General features: G+C 41.2%; 1 protein-coding gene across 2 annotated transcripts in view; it reads left to right on the top strand.

Annotated features, from left to right (window-relative positions):
- Positions 1-14519, top strand: part of LOC115411460 (5'-AMP-activated protein kinase subunit gamma-2-like) — a 28677-nt gene that overhangs the window by 11659 nt on the left and 2499 nt on the right. Inside the window, exons 1-12 of one of the 2 annotated variants that reach the window (XM_030123594.1) lie at positions 1870-2047; positions 5424-5472; positions 8707-8816; positions 9294-9375; positions 9816-9874; positions 10992-11037; positions 11129-11183; positions 11736-11862; positions 11964-12129; positions 12221-12258; positions 13098-13244; positions 13333-13426. In XM_030123594.1, the coding sequence (XP_029979454.1) occupies positions 2039-2047; positions 5424-5472; positions 8707-8816; positions 9294-9375; positions 9816-9874; positions 10992-11037; positions 11129-11183; positions 11736-11862; positions 11964-12129; positions 12221-12258; positions 13098-13244; positions 13333-13426 (982 nt within the window). In that variant the 5' untranslated portion in view covers positions 1870-2038. Of the gene's footprint in view, positions 1-1869; positions 2048-5423; positions 5473-8706; positions 8817-9293; positions 9376-9815; positions 9875-10991; positions 11038-11128; positions 11184-11735; positions 11863-11963; positions 12130-12220; positions 12259-13097; positions 13245-13332; positions 13427-14519 lie in introns of those variants that run through there. The other variant, XM_030123593.1, reaches the window with a different exon arrangement.

The following is a 14519-nucleotide window of genomic DNA, read 5'->3' as shown; positions in this document are numbered from 1 at the left end:
AGGGTCAGACGGCCAGAGGGTGGTGGGATATGGGGTTTAATATCCCTGATCTTGTCTGTGAAGAAGTTTAGGAAGTCATTGCTGTCAGCTTTACAGAGCACGGGGGGGGGGGCAGCAGGGGACACACTGGACTGGACTGTGTCACAGATTACTTTGGGGTTTTTCTTGTTTGTGGCTATAAGTTTGTGGAAGTAGCTGGATCTTGCCTCCTTAATCATTTTATTTAATGAGGTTATGAGATCTTTCAGGTGTAACCTGTGTACTTCCAACTGGGTTGATTTCCAAAGACGCTCAGTTTTGCGACAAGTTCTCCTTAGGTTTAAAATGTTTTCATTTATCCAGGGACAAGACCATGTGACATTGGTTTTCAGGGGAACCACCTGGTCCAGAATAGAGCTGCAGTGTGTGGAGAAGCACTGGGTAAACTCATCAACACCAGAACACTCATTAAGAAGACGGGGGTTAAACAGGGCACAGAGAACCTGGGCTGTGGACTCTGATAATCCTCCTCTTGGCCCTTCTAGGAGCAGGCTGGGGCTCAAGAGGCACACATAAGTCAGAAAACACACCACAGTGGTCACTTAAGTGGACATCCTCAACACACACATCTGTGACGTGTTGTGAATAAAACAAATACTGAAGAAATCCATCAGTATCTGTTCTTTACCTTTAGGATTTACTGCTTTAACTAAGATCAGATCAGGTCAGATTAGATTAGATCAGATCAGATCAGTCAATCCACTGACGTGTACGTATCAAAATCGGTCCTGGACCACCTGAGTCCACCTGGACCACCTGAGTCCACCTGGTCCAGAACTCCTCATCTGTTGTGAAAACACCAAATATAACAAAATAAAGTTCATAATCAAGTTTTAGAGGAAAAAAAACATAAAAATGTATTGATAGATTATTGATGAATCATTAAAACACAGTTTGTATCCTGATGAAATTCAGTTTATTCATGATGTTGAATCAAAGCAGGTTCTGAAAACAAGTCTGCATGTTTAGAACCACATGGTGTCACTGAACAGAGACACAAGGACAGATGGATCTGTTTCACTGAACAGATCCAACTGTCCTGATGAAAATAAAAGAAGGAAGGTCAAAGGTCAAACAGAGGGTGGGGGGGGGGCAGACAAAAAACTCACTTTATCTGTAGTTTTTCTGTCAAACTGGTCTTGAACCTGTGAATGAGTCCGTCCCCAGTCCAGATGGAGGACAGTGTCTACATATGTGGGACATGGTCTCATTGTGGACAGGGTTTTGGTTTTGGTCTGCCAGACTTGATGGTCTGGGTTTACCTGGTCCTGGTCTCGTTGTGGACACCGGGTCTGTGTGTGGGACATGGTCTCAGTACCTGTCCCCCCCGTCCTCCGTGGACCATAGTCTTAGTCCCTGTCCCCCCTGGACCACAGTCTCAGTCCCTGTCCCTGTCCCCCCTAGACCCTGTCTCAGTCCCTGTCCCCCCTGTCTCCCCTGGACCACAGCCTCAGTCCCTGTCCCCCCTAGACCCTGTCTCAGTCCCTGTCCCCCCTGTCTCCCCTGGACCACAGCCTCAGTCCCTGTCCCCCCTAGACCCTGTCTCAGTCCCTGTCCCCCCTGTCTCCCCTGGACCACAGCCTCAGTCCCTGTCCCCCCTAGACCCTGTCTCAGTCCCTGTCCCCCCTGTCCCCCCTGGACCCTGTCTCAGTCCCTGTCCCCCCTGTCCCCCCTGGACCCTGTCTCAGTCCCTGTCCCCCCTGTCCCCCCTGGACCCTGTCTCAGTCCCTGTCCCCCCTGTCCCCCCCTGTCCCCCCTGGACCCTGTCTCAGTCCTTCCGTCCCTCCATCCTCAGTCGCCTCTTATTGTGAAAGGCTACTTCCGGTTAGCCTGTTAGCCGGTCCTCCGGAGGACAGCGGGCATCCTCCCTCAGTTCAGCGGCACCCCGGGGCGTCACGGGCGGACAGAGAAACGGACGGAGCCGCGGAGGCGAACCGGTCCCGGTTATCCGTCCGGGGTTGTCCAGCAGCGGGGGCGGACACACCGAACAGGGGAGTCCATGGACGGGGTAGGTGTTAGCATCTGCATCCGCTTCATCCATCCACCACCGGGGACCCCCAGACCCGGACCGATCCGGATCCACATCAGGATCTGGGTCCGGATGAACCCGGACCGAAGGGACAGGTTAAGACCACCGGGACCGGATGATGAATGAGCCGTTAGAATCAACCGGCAACGACACGGGTACCAGAGCAGGACCAGGACCAGATCAGGACCAGGACCAGGATGAGACCAGGACCAGAACCAGGATGAGATCAGGACCAGAACCAGGACCAGATCAGGGCCAGAACCAGGACCAGAACCAGGATGAGATCAGGACTAGACCAGAATCAGGACCAAATCAGGACTAGACCAGAACCAGGACCAGATCAGGACCAAATCAAGATCCTATCAGGACTAGAACAAGGACCGATTCAGGACCAGATCAGGATGAGATCAGAATCAGGACCAGATCAGGACTAGACCAGAATCAGGACCAGATTAGGACATGTAGGACAGAGCTGGACCAGAACCACAACCAGGACCTGGACCTTCTGTTAGACCAGGATTAAATGCAGATTTAAAATAAAACTATGAAAACAGAAAACACATGAACGTTCACAAATGAAATCATGAAATAACAGTCATATTTATTTGTCTTATTTGAAGTCGTAAACAACTGAAAATGCATAAATATAGAAAAAAAAAAGATTAAATAATGTCAAAAACAACAAAACTAATGATATAAAATGTGTAGAATCTGAGTTTACAAAATATAAATAAATAAACCTCAATATAAGACAGTTTGTAATTGATCATATTATTATTATTATTATTATTATTATTATTTTCATTAATTTTGTATTTAATGTGTTAAACATTATTTAGATTTTTTTTTTTCATCAAAGTGATGGAACAGATTGTTTTAATAGCTAATGTTTGATGATCAGTGTTTGTATCTGCAGATAAACAGATGATTTATGATCTTATTTTAGATTAAATTTTGTTTAAATGTTGGGGTTTTCGGTGTAAAATCTACAGATTCAGTTTGTTTTCTGTGTGAGTTCATTTATGTGAAACCTGCTTTTATTGGACACTTTTTATTTGGGGTAAAGTCTGTGGACTCCACCTACTTTTTATTTGAACAACATATTAAATCTATAAAAGGAAAGATCGCAAAGTCAACGGCAATCTTGTATAAGTTCAGAAATCTACTCCACTGTAAGGCACTGCGTAGAATTTACTGTTTACTTCTATGTTCTGTTGTGTGGGGGGGGTGGGTCTGGACGTATTAAACAACTGTAAATACTAGAGTCCTCCTACAAAAAGCAGCCACATGTGTTATTAATGATAAGGCCGATTACTATGAACATACAAATGAATTGTTTATGAAATCCCACATTATGAAATTTAAAGATGTGGTTAACATAAAATAATGCAAATAATGTATAAAGCCAAATTAACGTGACTCCCTGTCTGTGTACAAAGGTTCTTCTCAACACATGAGTCTAATAGAGATGGAACCAGATGAAAATGTCGTATCAGGGTTATTGTGACCAAAATTATCACAGTTATCATTATTATCACAGTATTGTTGAAATTATGCTCAAAATGTTCAAAAAGTACTGATACACACACTGAAAGAATTTAACCAAGTTGTATTTTAAAAAAAAGAAAAAGAAAAAAACTACAAAAAACCAAATATAATACCAGTCCCACTGTCCCTTCTGTGTCAGAAACATTCACATATTAACCCTTAGTGGTCTGAGTCTATTCTGTCTGTTTTTCAGTCCTTTTGATTTGGCCTTTATATACTATAGAAACAAATGTTTACTATACCCATGTTTGGGATCTGTTTTTTCAGCACAACTTCATCTATATCATCTGTCTATTATTTTTTCACTTTAACCTACTATAAAAACATAAAAGGACAGAAAACACACAAAAATATATAAAATCTGATGTGAAAAATGTATATAATTTATTGCATAAATAACACACAGATGCTTAACGAACGTTTTGAAAGACTTTAAAAGTGAATATTGGTTCAAATATTAGGTACAGAAAATTAAAATTGTAATAAATTCAAACTCTACTCAAATATTTGACATAAAAGCAGATCTTTCCATAGGGTTTATTCCCCTAAAAGTACAGTAATCAAACACAGTTATCATGAGAATTAGAATTTAAACGCTAATACTAACCGTCTGTGATTTTACTGCCGTTTATTGTTATACCGGTAATCGTTACATCCCTAAAGTCTAAATATGATTTGTGAGATGGTTGTAAATGTGTTGAACAAAAAGCAAGAAAAGAGACTAAAAGTAGATGTGTATCTGTTGTAGGAGTTCAACTATTTATTTTATTAATTGTATTTATTAATTTATTTTGAACATGCAAAGAAACAAAATAAAACAAAACGAAGCAAGTTAAGACAAAAAAAAAACATTTAAATGAACAGAATCTATCTTCAGCACATACAAGTCTGAACTTTGCAAAAGGAGTAGGAAGAAGAAGAAGAAACTGATGTAATCCAACCCCTCAGTGCTTTGACACCTTTATCACTAACTGAATACAAGAATCAAACTACACCATTTTCCTAATTTTAGCATCGAACCGTAACAAATCCATCCTGCAGTATCTGAATTCTCCACACCAGTCTGTTCATGTCAGTGCAGTCATACAAACAGACTCAACAGTTCCACAGTTTTCTTCAATAATTCCAGCAGATTTATCAGTTCAACATCATCCACAAACAAACAGAACTCACTGTCATTATTAAATACTGGACCTCACAAGAATCAATTCTTTATATCTTTATTCAAACTGAATTCTGTTTGATGTTTGTTTTATCTCCACACACAGTTTTCCTCCACAGATGGTCGTACAGAAACTTTTGAACCTAATGCGTACTTTATGGATCTGTAAATCAAATTTTCCCTGTAAATCATAGCCTCCCTCTCTTTCACTAAACATTTCTTGAATATTACCCGACAGTAAACTCTGGAATGAGTCCAGCGTGGATTTAAGACTGGAGCTCGTTTTTGATATTTAAAAAAAACGGTACCAAGGGCAATTTTTGAAGGAAACAACTGTTAAGATCTAATAAGTAAAAGAAACAGGGAAAATTCTGTTCAATTACAGATTTTTTTTACAGTGTAGGTTTGGAGTGTGGACACTGGTTGGATGTGATGAATAAAGGATTTCATCATCATCATCATCATCATCATCGTCATCGTCATCATCATGTGACTGAGGAGAAAAACAGACTTTGGAGGAAATAATGAAAATAATGAACCCTTTTTCCTGTAGTTGTTGTAGTTTGAAGGTTCTTTGTGCTCTAACTGTGAGGCTTTAGCGGTCGGTTGGATGTTCACTGATGTCCTGTTTGTTGTGGTTTTCAGGTGGAGGTCACAGACGACATGTCGGAGCAGACGGATCCTGACGAAGCCGGTGAGTCCCGCCCATCTGTCTGTACACTCACAGTCAGTACGCAGGCTTTTATTTTGAAAAACCTGCAGCTGTCACCGTCGGTCAAACCTCCGCCTCCCAGAATGCTTTGCGGCGTTCAACACCTGGCAGACGGAGCCGCCGGCTGTCGTCGCGGCAACAGACAGAGATTATAAACGTTCAGAGAGGAGAGGGAGAATCAGCTGTTTGGACCCGGGCCATGACCCGGCAGGTTTTCAGGAAGTGATGAAGACCAAACCGTCCAATCAGAGGCGGCGGAGACACCTGGCAGAACCTCTGCAGAGACACAGTGTTTTAGTTTCATTTATTTATTATTTATTTATTTGCACATCACAAAACAGCAAAAAACAACAACACCATTCAAACAAGTAGCATCATTGTGCAGGAGAGGATAGAAGCCCAAGAAGACTTATTTCTATGAACGCCTCCACTGGAAATGAACAATGCACAAGAAAAAAAGAAAGAAGAATTAAAAATACAATATAAATGAATTAATAAACTAAAGAAAAAACAATAAAAATGAAAATCACATCACAAATCATCAAATACAAATCAAATGATCTGCAGCCGTACATTTTTTCATGAACTCCAGTCCTTTTCAGATGTTTTTAAACAGTGATAAAGTAGATGTGGATTGAAGTTCAGGTCGTAGAGCACAGGTGTCAAACATGCGGCCCGGGGGCCAAAACCGGCCCGCCAAAGGGTCCAGTCTGACCCACGAGATGAATTTACAAAGTGCAAAATGCAAAAATTACTCTGAAGATATGAACAGTCAAGAGCATCAAACTCAAAAATAACAGCAGAATAACCTAGAAATAATAACTCCAAATTTTCTTCTTGGTTTAATGTGAGAAAAATAATATGACATTATGCTGAAAAATAATGGCAATGTCTTTGATTCATTGCAAAGAACATTAAATTCTGATATCCTTTAACAATAAAGTGTCAATATCCTGAACAAATATGAACAACCTGGAATGTCTAAAGAAAAATCAGTGTAATTTTAACAATCTTCTGCCTGTTTTGTGTCTTGGTAGATCTGATCTGTAACGCATATGTAGAAATCAAATTGAGGCAGAATATTGATCAAACTGTACTTATTTTTCTTCAGAAATTTCAGTTTTTTCCAGTTATTCACATCTTTTTTGTTTGGATAGAAATAGTTTCATCCTTTAATGTTATTTTTTTGCACTAAAAATTGAGTTGTCATTATTTATGGGTTCTTCTGTTCTTATTTGACTGGTCCGGCCCACTGCAGATCAAATCAGGCTGAATGTGGAACCTGAAAGAACAGGAGTTTGACAGCCGTGTATTACCGGGCTTTGCAAAAGTTCTGTTACACTCGGTTTCATGATCTTCAGAGACGTTTACATGTCGGAGTGAAAAATTCCATTAAACAAACTGAAAGTTCTACCTTATAGGCAGGTGTCATTAATACAAATTTGTTCGCCGGTGAAGTTGTATCAAGATGGAAGTCAAAAGAGTTGAGATATCTGCTCTCCTTCGTGCTGGCCACAACAAGTCTGACATAGCCAAACAGCTGAACATTGGCCGGATGACCGTCCACAGTCGCGGAGAGGCTCAAGAATGGTGAAGACCTGAAAGATCGACCACGATCAGGCAGACCTCGAGTTGTCAAGCGTTCGGTGGTGAGAAAGGCCTTTGAAAGCAATCCGACGCTTAAAATGACTGAGTTCGCAAAGAAAAAGAAGATCTCGGTGGCCACAGTGTCCAGGGCTGTCAAGGAGGAAGGTGGCAAGAGCTTAAGGTGTGTACCAAGGCCTCTGCTAACCAACCGTATGCGAGAACAACGCCAGGAGCGTAGTCGTCGCCATCTTAACGACTTAAAGAGCCATGGCAATCGAGTTCTGATTTTTTCTGATGAAAAGACCTTCACAGTCGATCCAGTCATCAATAAGCAGAACGATCGTGTGGTCAGCTTCAGCCAGGATGTCTCCACAGTCCGATACGTGTCTGCGACCAAGCACCCAGCCTCTGTGATGATGCTCGGCGTTGTGGCTTCAAATGGTTCAAGACTGGCTACAGGCTCAACGCAGCCGACTACAGGGACATCTTGGCCACAAAAGTCCTGCCGTGGGTGAAAAAGATCACAAAGAAGGGAGACTATGTCTTCCAGCAGGATGGTGCACCAGCCCACACTGCCAAGGCTGTGCAAGAGTGGTTAGGGTCCAACTTGAGTTTCTGGCCGAAGGACATGTGGCCACCGCAGTCACCTGACCTCAACCCCCTCGACTGCAGCGTGTGGGCGCACGTTGAGGGTAAGGCCTGCAAGGTCCGGCACAGTAGTGTCGAGGAGCTCTAGACTTCCGTCAACCGTGTGTGGGCAGGAATGAAGAAGGACTATGTCCGCAAGGCGTGCACAGCCTTCAGGTCTCGTCTGGAGCGTGTGATTGCAGCCGAGGGTGGCCACATTTCTGATTAATATTATCATTAACACATATATTGAACTATTTGGAAAATAAAAAATTATCTTATTGCACCAAAAAATCTTTGTGTTCATTTTCGTGAATGTCTCAACAAGTGTAACAGAACTTTTGCAAAGCCCGGTAGGCTGTGTGTGGAACTGAACTAATGAGTTTGACAGCCCTGGTATACATGGACTTCACAGGTGTCAAACATGCGGCCCGGGGGCCAAATCCGGCCCTCCAAAGGGTCCAGGGGATGAATTTGTGAAATGCAAAAATTACACTAAGAAATTAACAGTCCTTTTAGTTCAGGTTCCACATTCAGACCAATTCAACCTCAGATGGGTCAAATCAGTCAAATATTACCCAATAACCTATAAATACTCATAACTCCAAGTTTTTCTCTTTGTAAATGTAAATATTTTCATGTATTTACACTAAAACAAAATGTAATTTCGCAAAAAATGTGAATAACCTGAAAGGTTTTAAGAGAAGTCAGTACAATTTTACCAATATTCTGTCTGTTATTAAATGTTGTGTGTGTTTGTAGATCCACTGTGATCTGTCAGTTCTACTGCACATGTGGAAATGAGAAACGGAGGCAGAATAGTGTTCACATTACACTGATTTTTTCAGTTTGTTCAAGTTATTCACAATGTTCACAATTCACAATCAGACTTTTTGGTCCTGTTGATCAGACTTAAACATCTGAAACACATTAGACCACATGTTGTTTCTGTGATGATGATGTTTATTTGTTTGTTTACTTGTTTGTTTGTTTATTTGGCAGCTCCAGAGGAGTCGGAGAGAGACATCTACATGAGATTCATGAAATGTCACAAATGTTACGACATCATCCCGACAAGTTCCAAACTGGTGGTGTTCGACACGACGCTACAGGTCCCATGGACAAACAAACACAAACAAACAAAAACAAAAAAACACAAGCAAACAAACACAAAAACAAACAAACACAGACTAACAAACAAATACATTAGCAAGTAAACACACAAATTAACAAATAAACACACACGTTAACAATCAAGCACATTAACAAACACATTAACAAATACACATGTTAACAAACAAACACATTAACAAACAAACACACATGTTAACAAACAAACACATTAACAAACAAACACACGTGTTAACAAACAAACACATTAACAAATAAACAAATACAAAAACAAATAAACACATTAACAAACAAACACACATTAACAAATAAACACAAAAAACAAACAATAAACAAATGCATAAACAGATAAACACATAAACAAACATATAAACAAACAAGCACAAATAAGCAAACAAACATGTATGCAGATAAACAGAGTAAACATGTCTGGTTTGTTTGTTTGTTTGTTTGTTCAGGTGAAAAAGGCGTTCTTTGCTTTGGTGGCAAATGGAGTGAGAGCTGCACCACTGTGGGAGAGCAAGAAGCAAAGCTTTGTGGGTAAGAGCAGTATTTGTTATTATTATTATAGTACGGTGTTCATCTGTAACAAACAAAGACACAAACAAATAAAAGGAATGAATGAAAACAGGAAGTCAAAGAACAAATGGATAAAAGAAGGAACACAGAAACAGTTGGTTTATTCCAGCTCTAAATGTAAAGTGTCATGACATAAACGAGTGTTCTGATGTAAATAAATGTGACTGACTGAAATGAAGATATGAAGGAATGGAAAGAACCAACACAGACACGAAGAAAAGATGAAGGACACCTAGAGATGGACAGAACCAGGAGGATTCTGGACCACATGGACCTGGTGGAACTCCTCAGACGGTTCTGTAGGAGAACCTGATCAGAACAGGGTGGGGGTGTGTTGAAGGTCTGGTAATGTGTGTGTGTGTGTGTGTGTGTGTGTGTGTGTGTGTGTGTGTGTGTTTCAGGGATGCTGACCATCACCGACTTCATCAACATCCTGACCCGCTACTACAAATCCCCCATGGTAAGAACCACCACACTCCGACTGATGATGTCACTGCTGACTAGGGATGGAACCATATGAACATTTCATATCATGGTTATTGTGACCAAAATTATCACAGTTATCATTATTATCGCAGTATTGTTTCCTCTGTCAGGAGGTATTGTGATCGCTATGCTTTGTGTGTTTGTTTGTTTGTTTGTTTGTTTGTTTGTTTGTTTGTTTGTTTGTTACCAAGATAACTCAAAAAGTTATGGTCGGATTTTCATGAAATTTTCAGGAAATGTTGATACTGACACAAGGAAGAAATGATTAAATTTTGGTGGTGATGGGGGGGGCAGATCTGTCTTGGTGGAGGTCTGCGTTCTCCAAGTGCTTTTCTTGTTGAAATGATGCTCAAAATGTTCAAAAAGTACTAATACACACACTGAAGTAATTTAACCAAGTTGTTTTTTGAAAAATAAATAAATAAATAAAATAATAGTCCCAGTGTCCCTTCTGTGTCAGAAACATTCCAATATTAACCCTTAGTGGTCTGAGTCTATTTTGTCTGTTTTTCAGTCCTTTTGATTTGGCCTTTATATACTATAGAAACCAATGTTTACTATACACATGTTTGGGATCTGTTTTTTCAGCACTTCATCTGTATAATCTGTCTATTATTTTTTCATTTTAACCTACTATAAAAACACAAAAGGACAAAAAACACACAAAAAATATAAAATCCAATTTGAAAAATGTATATACTTGTGCCTTATATTAAAACAAAAACAATAAAAACAAAAAATAAAGTACAAAAAAAAAAAGAAAAATGTATATAATTTATTGCATAAATAACACACAGATGTTTAACGAACCTTTTCACAGACTTTAAAAGTGAATATTGGTTCCAAATATTAGGTATAGAAAATTTAAATTTTAAAAAATTCAAACTATACTCAAATATTTGACATAAAAGCAGATCTGTACAGAGGGTTTTTTCCCCTAAAAGTGCAGTAATCAAACACAGTTATCATGAGAATTAGAATTTAAATGGTAATACTAACCGTCTGTGATTTTACCGCTGTTTATGGTTAAACCGGTAACCGTTACATCCCTACTGCTGACATCATCCTTCTGAACCCTGTCCCTGTTCCAGGTCCAGATCTACGAACTGGAGGAACACAAGATCGAGTCATGGAGAGGTGAAGCCCCCGTCCGTCCACTCACATGATTCACACAGTTCAGTTCAGTCTGGATTCAGTTGACTAATGCAGACCCTGTTCATGTGTGCAGAGCTGTACCTGCAGGAGACCTTCAAACCCCTGGTCCACATCTCACCGGATGCCAGGTAGGACCCGCTCCACCAGGACCCGGTCCACAGTCCAGGTCCAGTCCCATAGTCCAGGTCCAGTCCCACAGTCCAGACCCAGAGGCCAGACCCAGTCCCACAGTCCAGATCCAGAGCCACAGTTCAGGTCTAGTCCTACAGTCCAGACCCAGAGGCCAGACCCAGTCCCACAGTCCAGATCCAGAGCCACAGTTCAGGTCTAGTCCTACAGTCCAGACCCAGACCAAAGCTACATCTTGAATAATTTATGACAGCTAGAAATAAACTGAAGACAGGAGGAAACATGAGAGGAGGAGGAGGAGGAAGGGGGGGGGGGGGGGGGGGGAGGAGGAAGGAGGAGGAGAAGGGAGGCTGCAGTTAGAACAGGTTAGATCTAGGCCATGTTTGAATCCAGGTTCACGGTGGTGCACGACCATGGTGCACGACCTTTGACCTCTGATGTATGACCTTTGACCTCTGGTGCACGACCTTTGACCTCTGATGTATGACCTTTGACCTCTGGTGTATGACCTTTGACCTCTGGTGCATGACCTTTGACCTCTCTGTGTGCAGCATATTTGACGCCGTGTATTCGCTGATAAAGAATAAGATCCATCGTCTTCCTGTTATCGACCCGGTCAGCGGCAACGCCCTGTACATCCTGACGCACAAGAGGATCCTCAAGTTCCTGCAGCTGTTTGTACGTCAGCCATGTAATTAACACCTGGAGCATGTTCAGGTGACCTCTGACCTGTCCTGTTTGTGTCCAGGTGACCTCTGACCCCTCCTGTTTGTCTTCAGGTGTGTGAGATGCCCATGCCTGCCTTCATGAAACAGACTCTGGAGGAACTGGGCGTCGGAACGTACTCGAACATCGCCTACATCCACCCGGACACGCCCCTCATAACGGCTCTGTCCGTCTTCACTCATCGCCGTGTTTCTGCGCTGCCTGTGGTCGACCACAACGGTAACCCGTAGCAACCGCAATGTGATGTATTAAACGATGTCATGTGATCAGAGGGTGTGGTATGTGACAGGTGACAGTTGTGTGTTCACAGGTAAAGTGGTGGACATCTACTCCAAGTTTGACGTCATTGTGAGTAAACCCGCGTCCTCACCGTCCTCGCCGATGTTTCGGACTGATCGAATCCGTGTATCATTCGTTCATTCGTTTTTCAATTTAAAACCAAAAATCAAAACACAAAAAAAACACTCATTTTTTATTTTTTCATTTTCAAAACCACAATGAAAAATGGATAACGGTTCATTTTTCCATTTCCCAATTTTGTGCTCAAATGAAAAATGGGAAAAATGGAAAAAACGCATAACGACCGTTTCATCCGATTTTGTTCTTTTCAATATAGTTCAGTTTTCTGACCCGGAAGTACTCGTTACTAGGGAAAAAATAAACAAATGGAATTTTCCACATTAATGAGATACTGTTTTCTGAAAAACTATAAATTCGGCTCTGTTTTTCTGAATTATTTAATTCAGATTCCTAAATTAATAATTCATTTTAATTAATTATTAATTATTATGATAATTTTTTGTGTGAATGCAATACGCTTCCGTACGTATCAAACAGCTGCTTAATTACAGCAAAATATTCCTCCAGTCCGGCCAGGATTCCGTGTGTTTATTTTTTCCCTAGTAACGGCTACTTCTGGGTCAGACAGCTGAACTGTACTGAAAAGAGCAAAATCGGATGAAACAGTCGTTATGCGTTTTTTTCATTTTTCATTTGAGCACAAAATGGGGAAATGGAAAAACAAAGCGTTATCAGTTTTTCATCGTGGTTTTGAAAATGAAAAACAAAACAATGAGTGGTTTTTTGTGGTTTTTGATTTTTGGTTTTAAATTGAAAAACGAACGAACAAATGACAGACGGATTTGATCGGACTGGGGCCGACCGTGTCATCGCTCTGTGTGTTTCAGAATCTGGCGGCAGAGAAGACCTACAACAACCTGGACGTGACGGTGACGCAGGCGCTCAGACACAGGTCGCAGTACTTTGAAGGAGTCATGAAGTGCAACAAACTGGAAACCTTGGAGACCATCGTGGACCGCATCGTGAAGGCCGAGGTAGGACCAAAAATCCAGCGGGTTCGGTTTGAGTTTTTCTGGTCGTTTTCAGGTTTTATTTAACGGTAATAACCTGGTGTGTGTTCAGGTTCACAGGTTGGTTGTGGTCGACGAGGAGGCTCGGATCATCGGCATCGTGTCGCTGTCTGACATCCTGCAGGCGCTGGTCCTCACCCCCGCAGGTACGTAAACACTGTAGTCCTCTGTTAGGTCCTCATACGTTCTCCAAACAGATCGACTGTTCTGACACCGTTGCAACTAGGGATGGGAATCGAGAACCAGTTCTTTTTGAGAACTGGATCCCAGTAGCTCAATTCCTTGGAATCGTTTGCCTGCTTAACGGCTCACATGTGCTCACAGCTCTTCTGTGTCTGTGTTCATATTAAATCAGTCTCAGTGAATCCAAAGGAACTTTGTGTTGGTAAATGACAGTTGTTCAAATGGACAGGATTTCAGTTCTGTACAACATGTTGATGCTCATATGAACTATGTTTTCAGCTCCAAAATGAACCATTTCAGCACAATTAATGCTATATTTTCATGTCACAAATGGACAAGTTCTATTTGAACTGAACTGAGCTGAAAAACAAATCTTCTCTTCTTTTGGATTCCCCAGTTTTTCTTCCCAGATTCTCTCCTCCATATCACATGTTTTATTTGTACAGGTTCAATCTGGAGTATGGTGCTGATCCATCCTGCTTCTGTTCCACCAACACATACATGAAGAATGGCACACAGCACTGTTTACATCAACACTTTTACAATAAGAAGCATTTTTAGACACAAAGAACAATTCTAGATTGTTCTTTCCTCTTTAGTCTGATGCTAAACTATCCAATAAATAATAGTGCTCCTAGTTTTTGCACAGGGATCATTAGTGTAAACGCTGACATGGCTGCAGAGCATCAGTATGATGGGATCCACAACAACCATGTCACATCCGTCCACTGACACATTTAGTGTTTTTGTGTCAGCTGGGATTGTTTTAGATCCACAATACCAACATTTATGAAGAAGAGCACAATTAGCAATAGGAAGTCTAGAAGTTTATTCCTAATAAAGTACTGGGACTGACCAGAGCATCATGGGTAATGTCATGTCCGTCCACCAGCAAAAGTTTTCACATCCACGTGCTATTCCAAATCCAATATTTATGAAAATAGAGCTTCCACTGTCAAAGAATATCAGTAGTCTGTGCACAAATGGATTAGCATCATTTACACACACTTCTGTGACTGTAGGACAACTGTTCTGGACACAAATGGACACTCATTT

Source organism: Sphaeramia orbicularis, chromosome 20 (genome assembly GCF_902148855.1).
Source record: "Sphaeramia orbicularis chromosome 20, fSphaOr1.1, whole genome shotgun sequence".
NCBI lineage: Eukaryota > Metazoa > Chordata > Actinopteri > Kurtiformes > Apogonidae > Sphaeramia > Sphaeramia orbicularis.
Note: the sequence above shows the minus strand (reverse complement) of the source record. Positions and strands in the feature narration are given on the sequence as shown.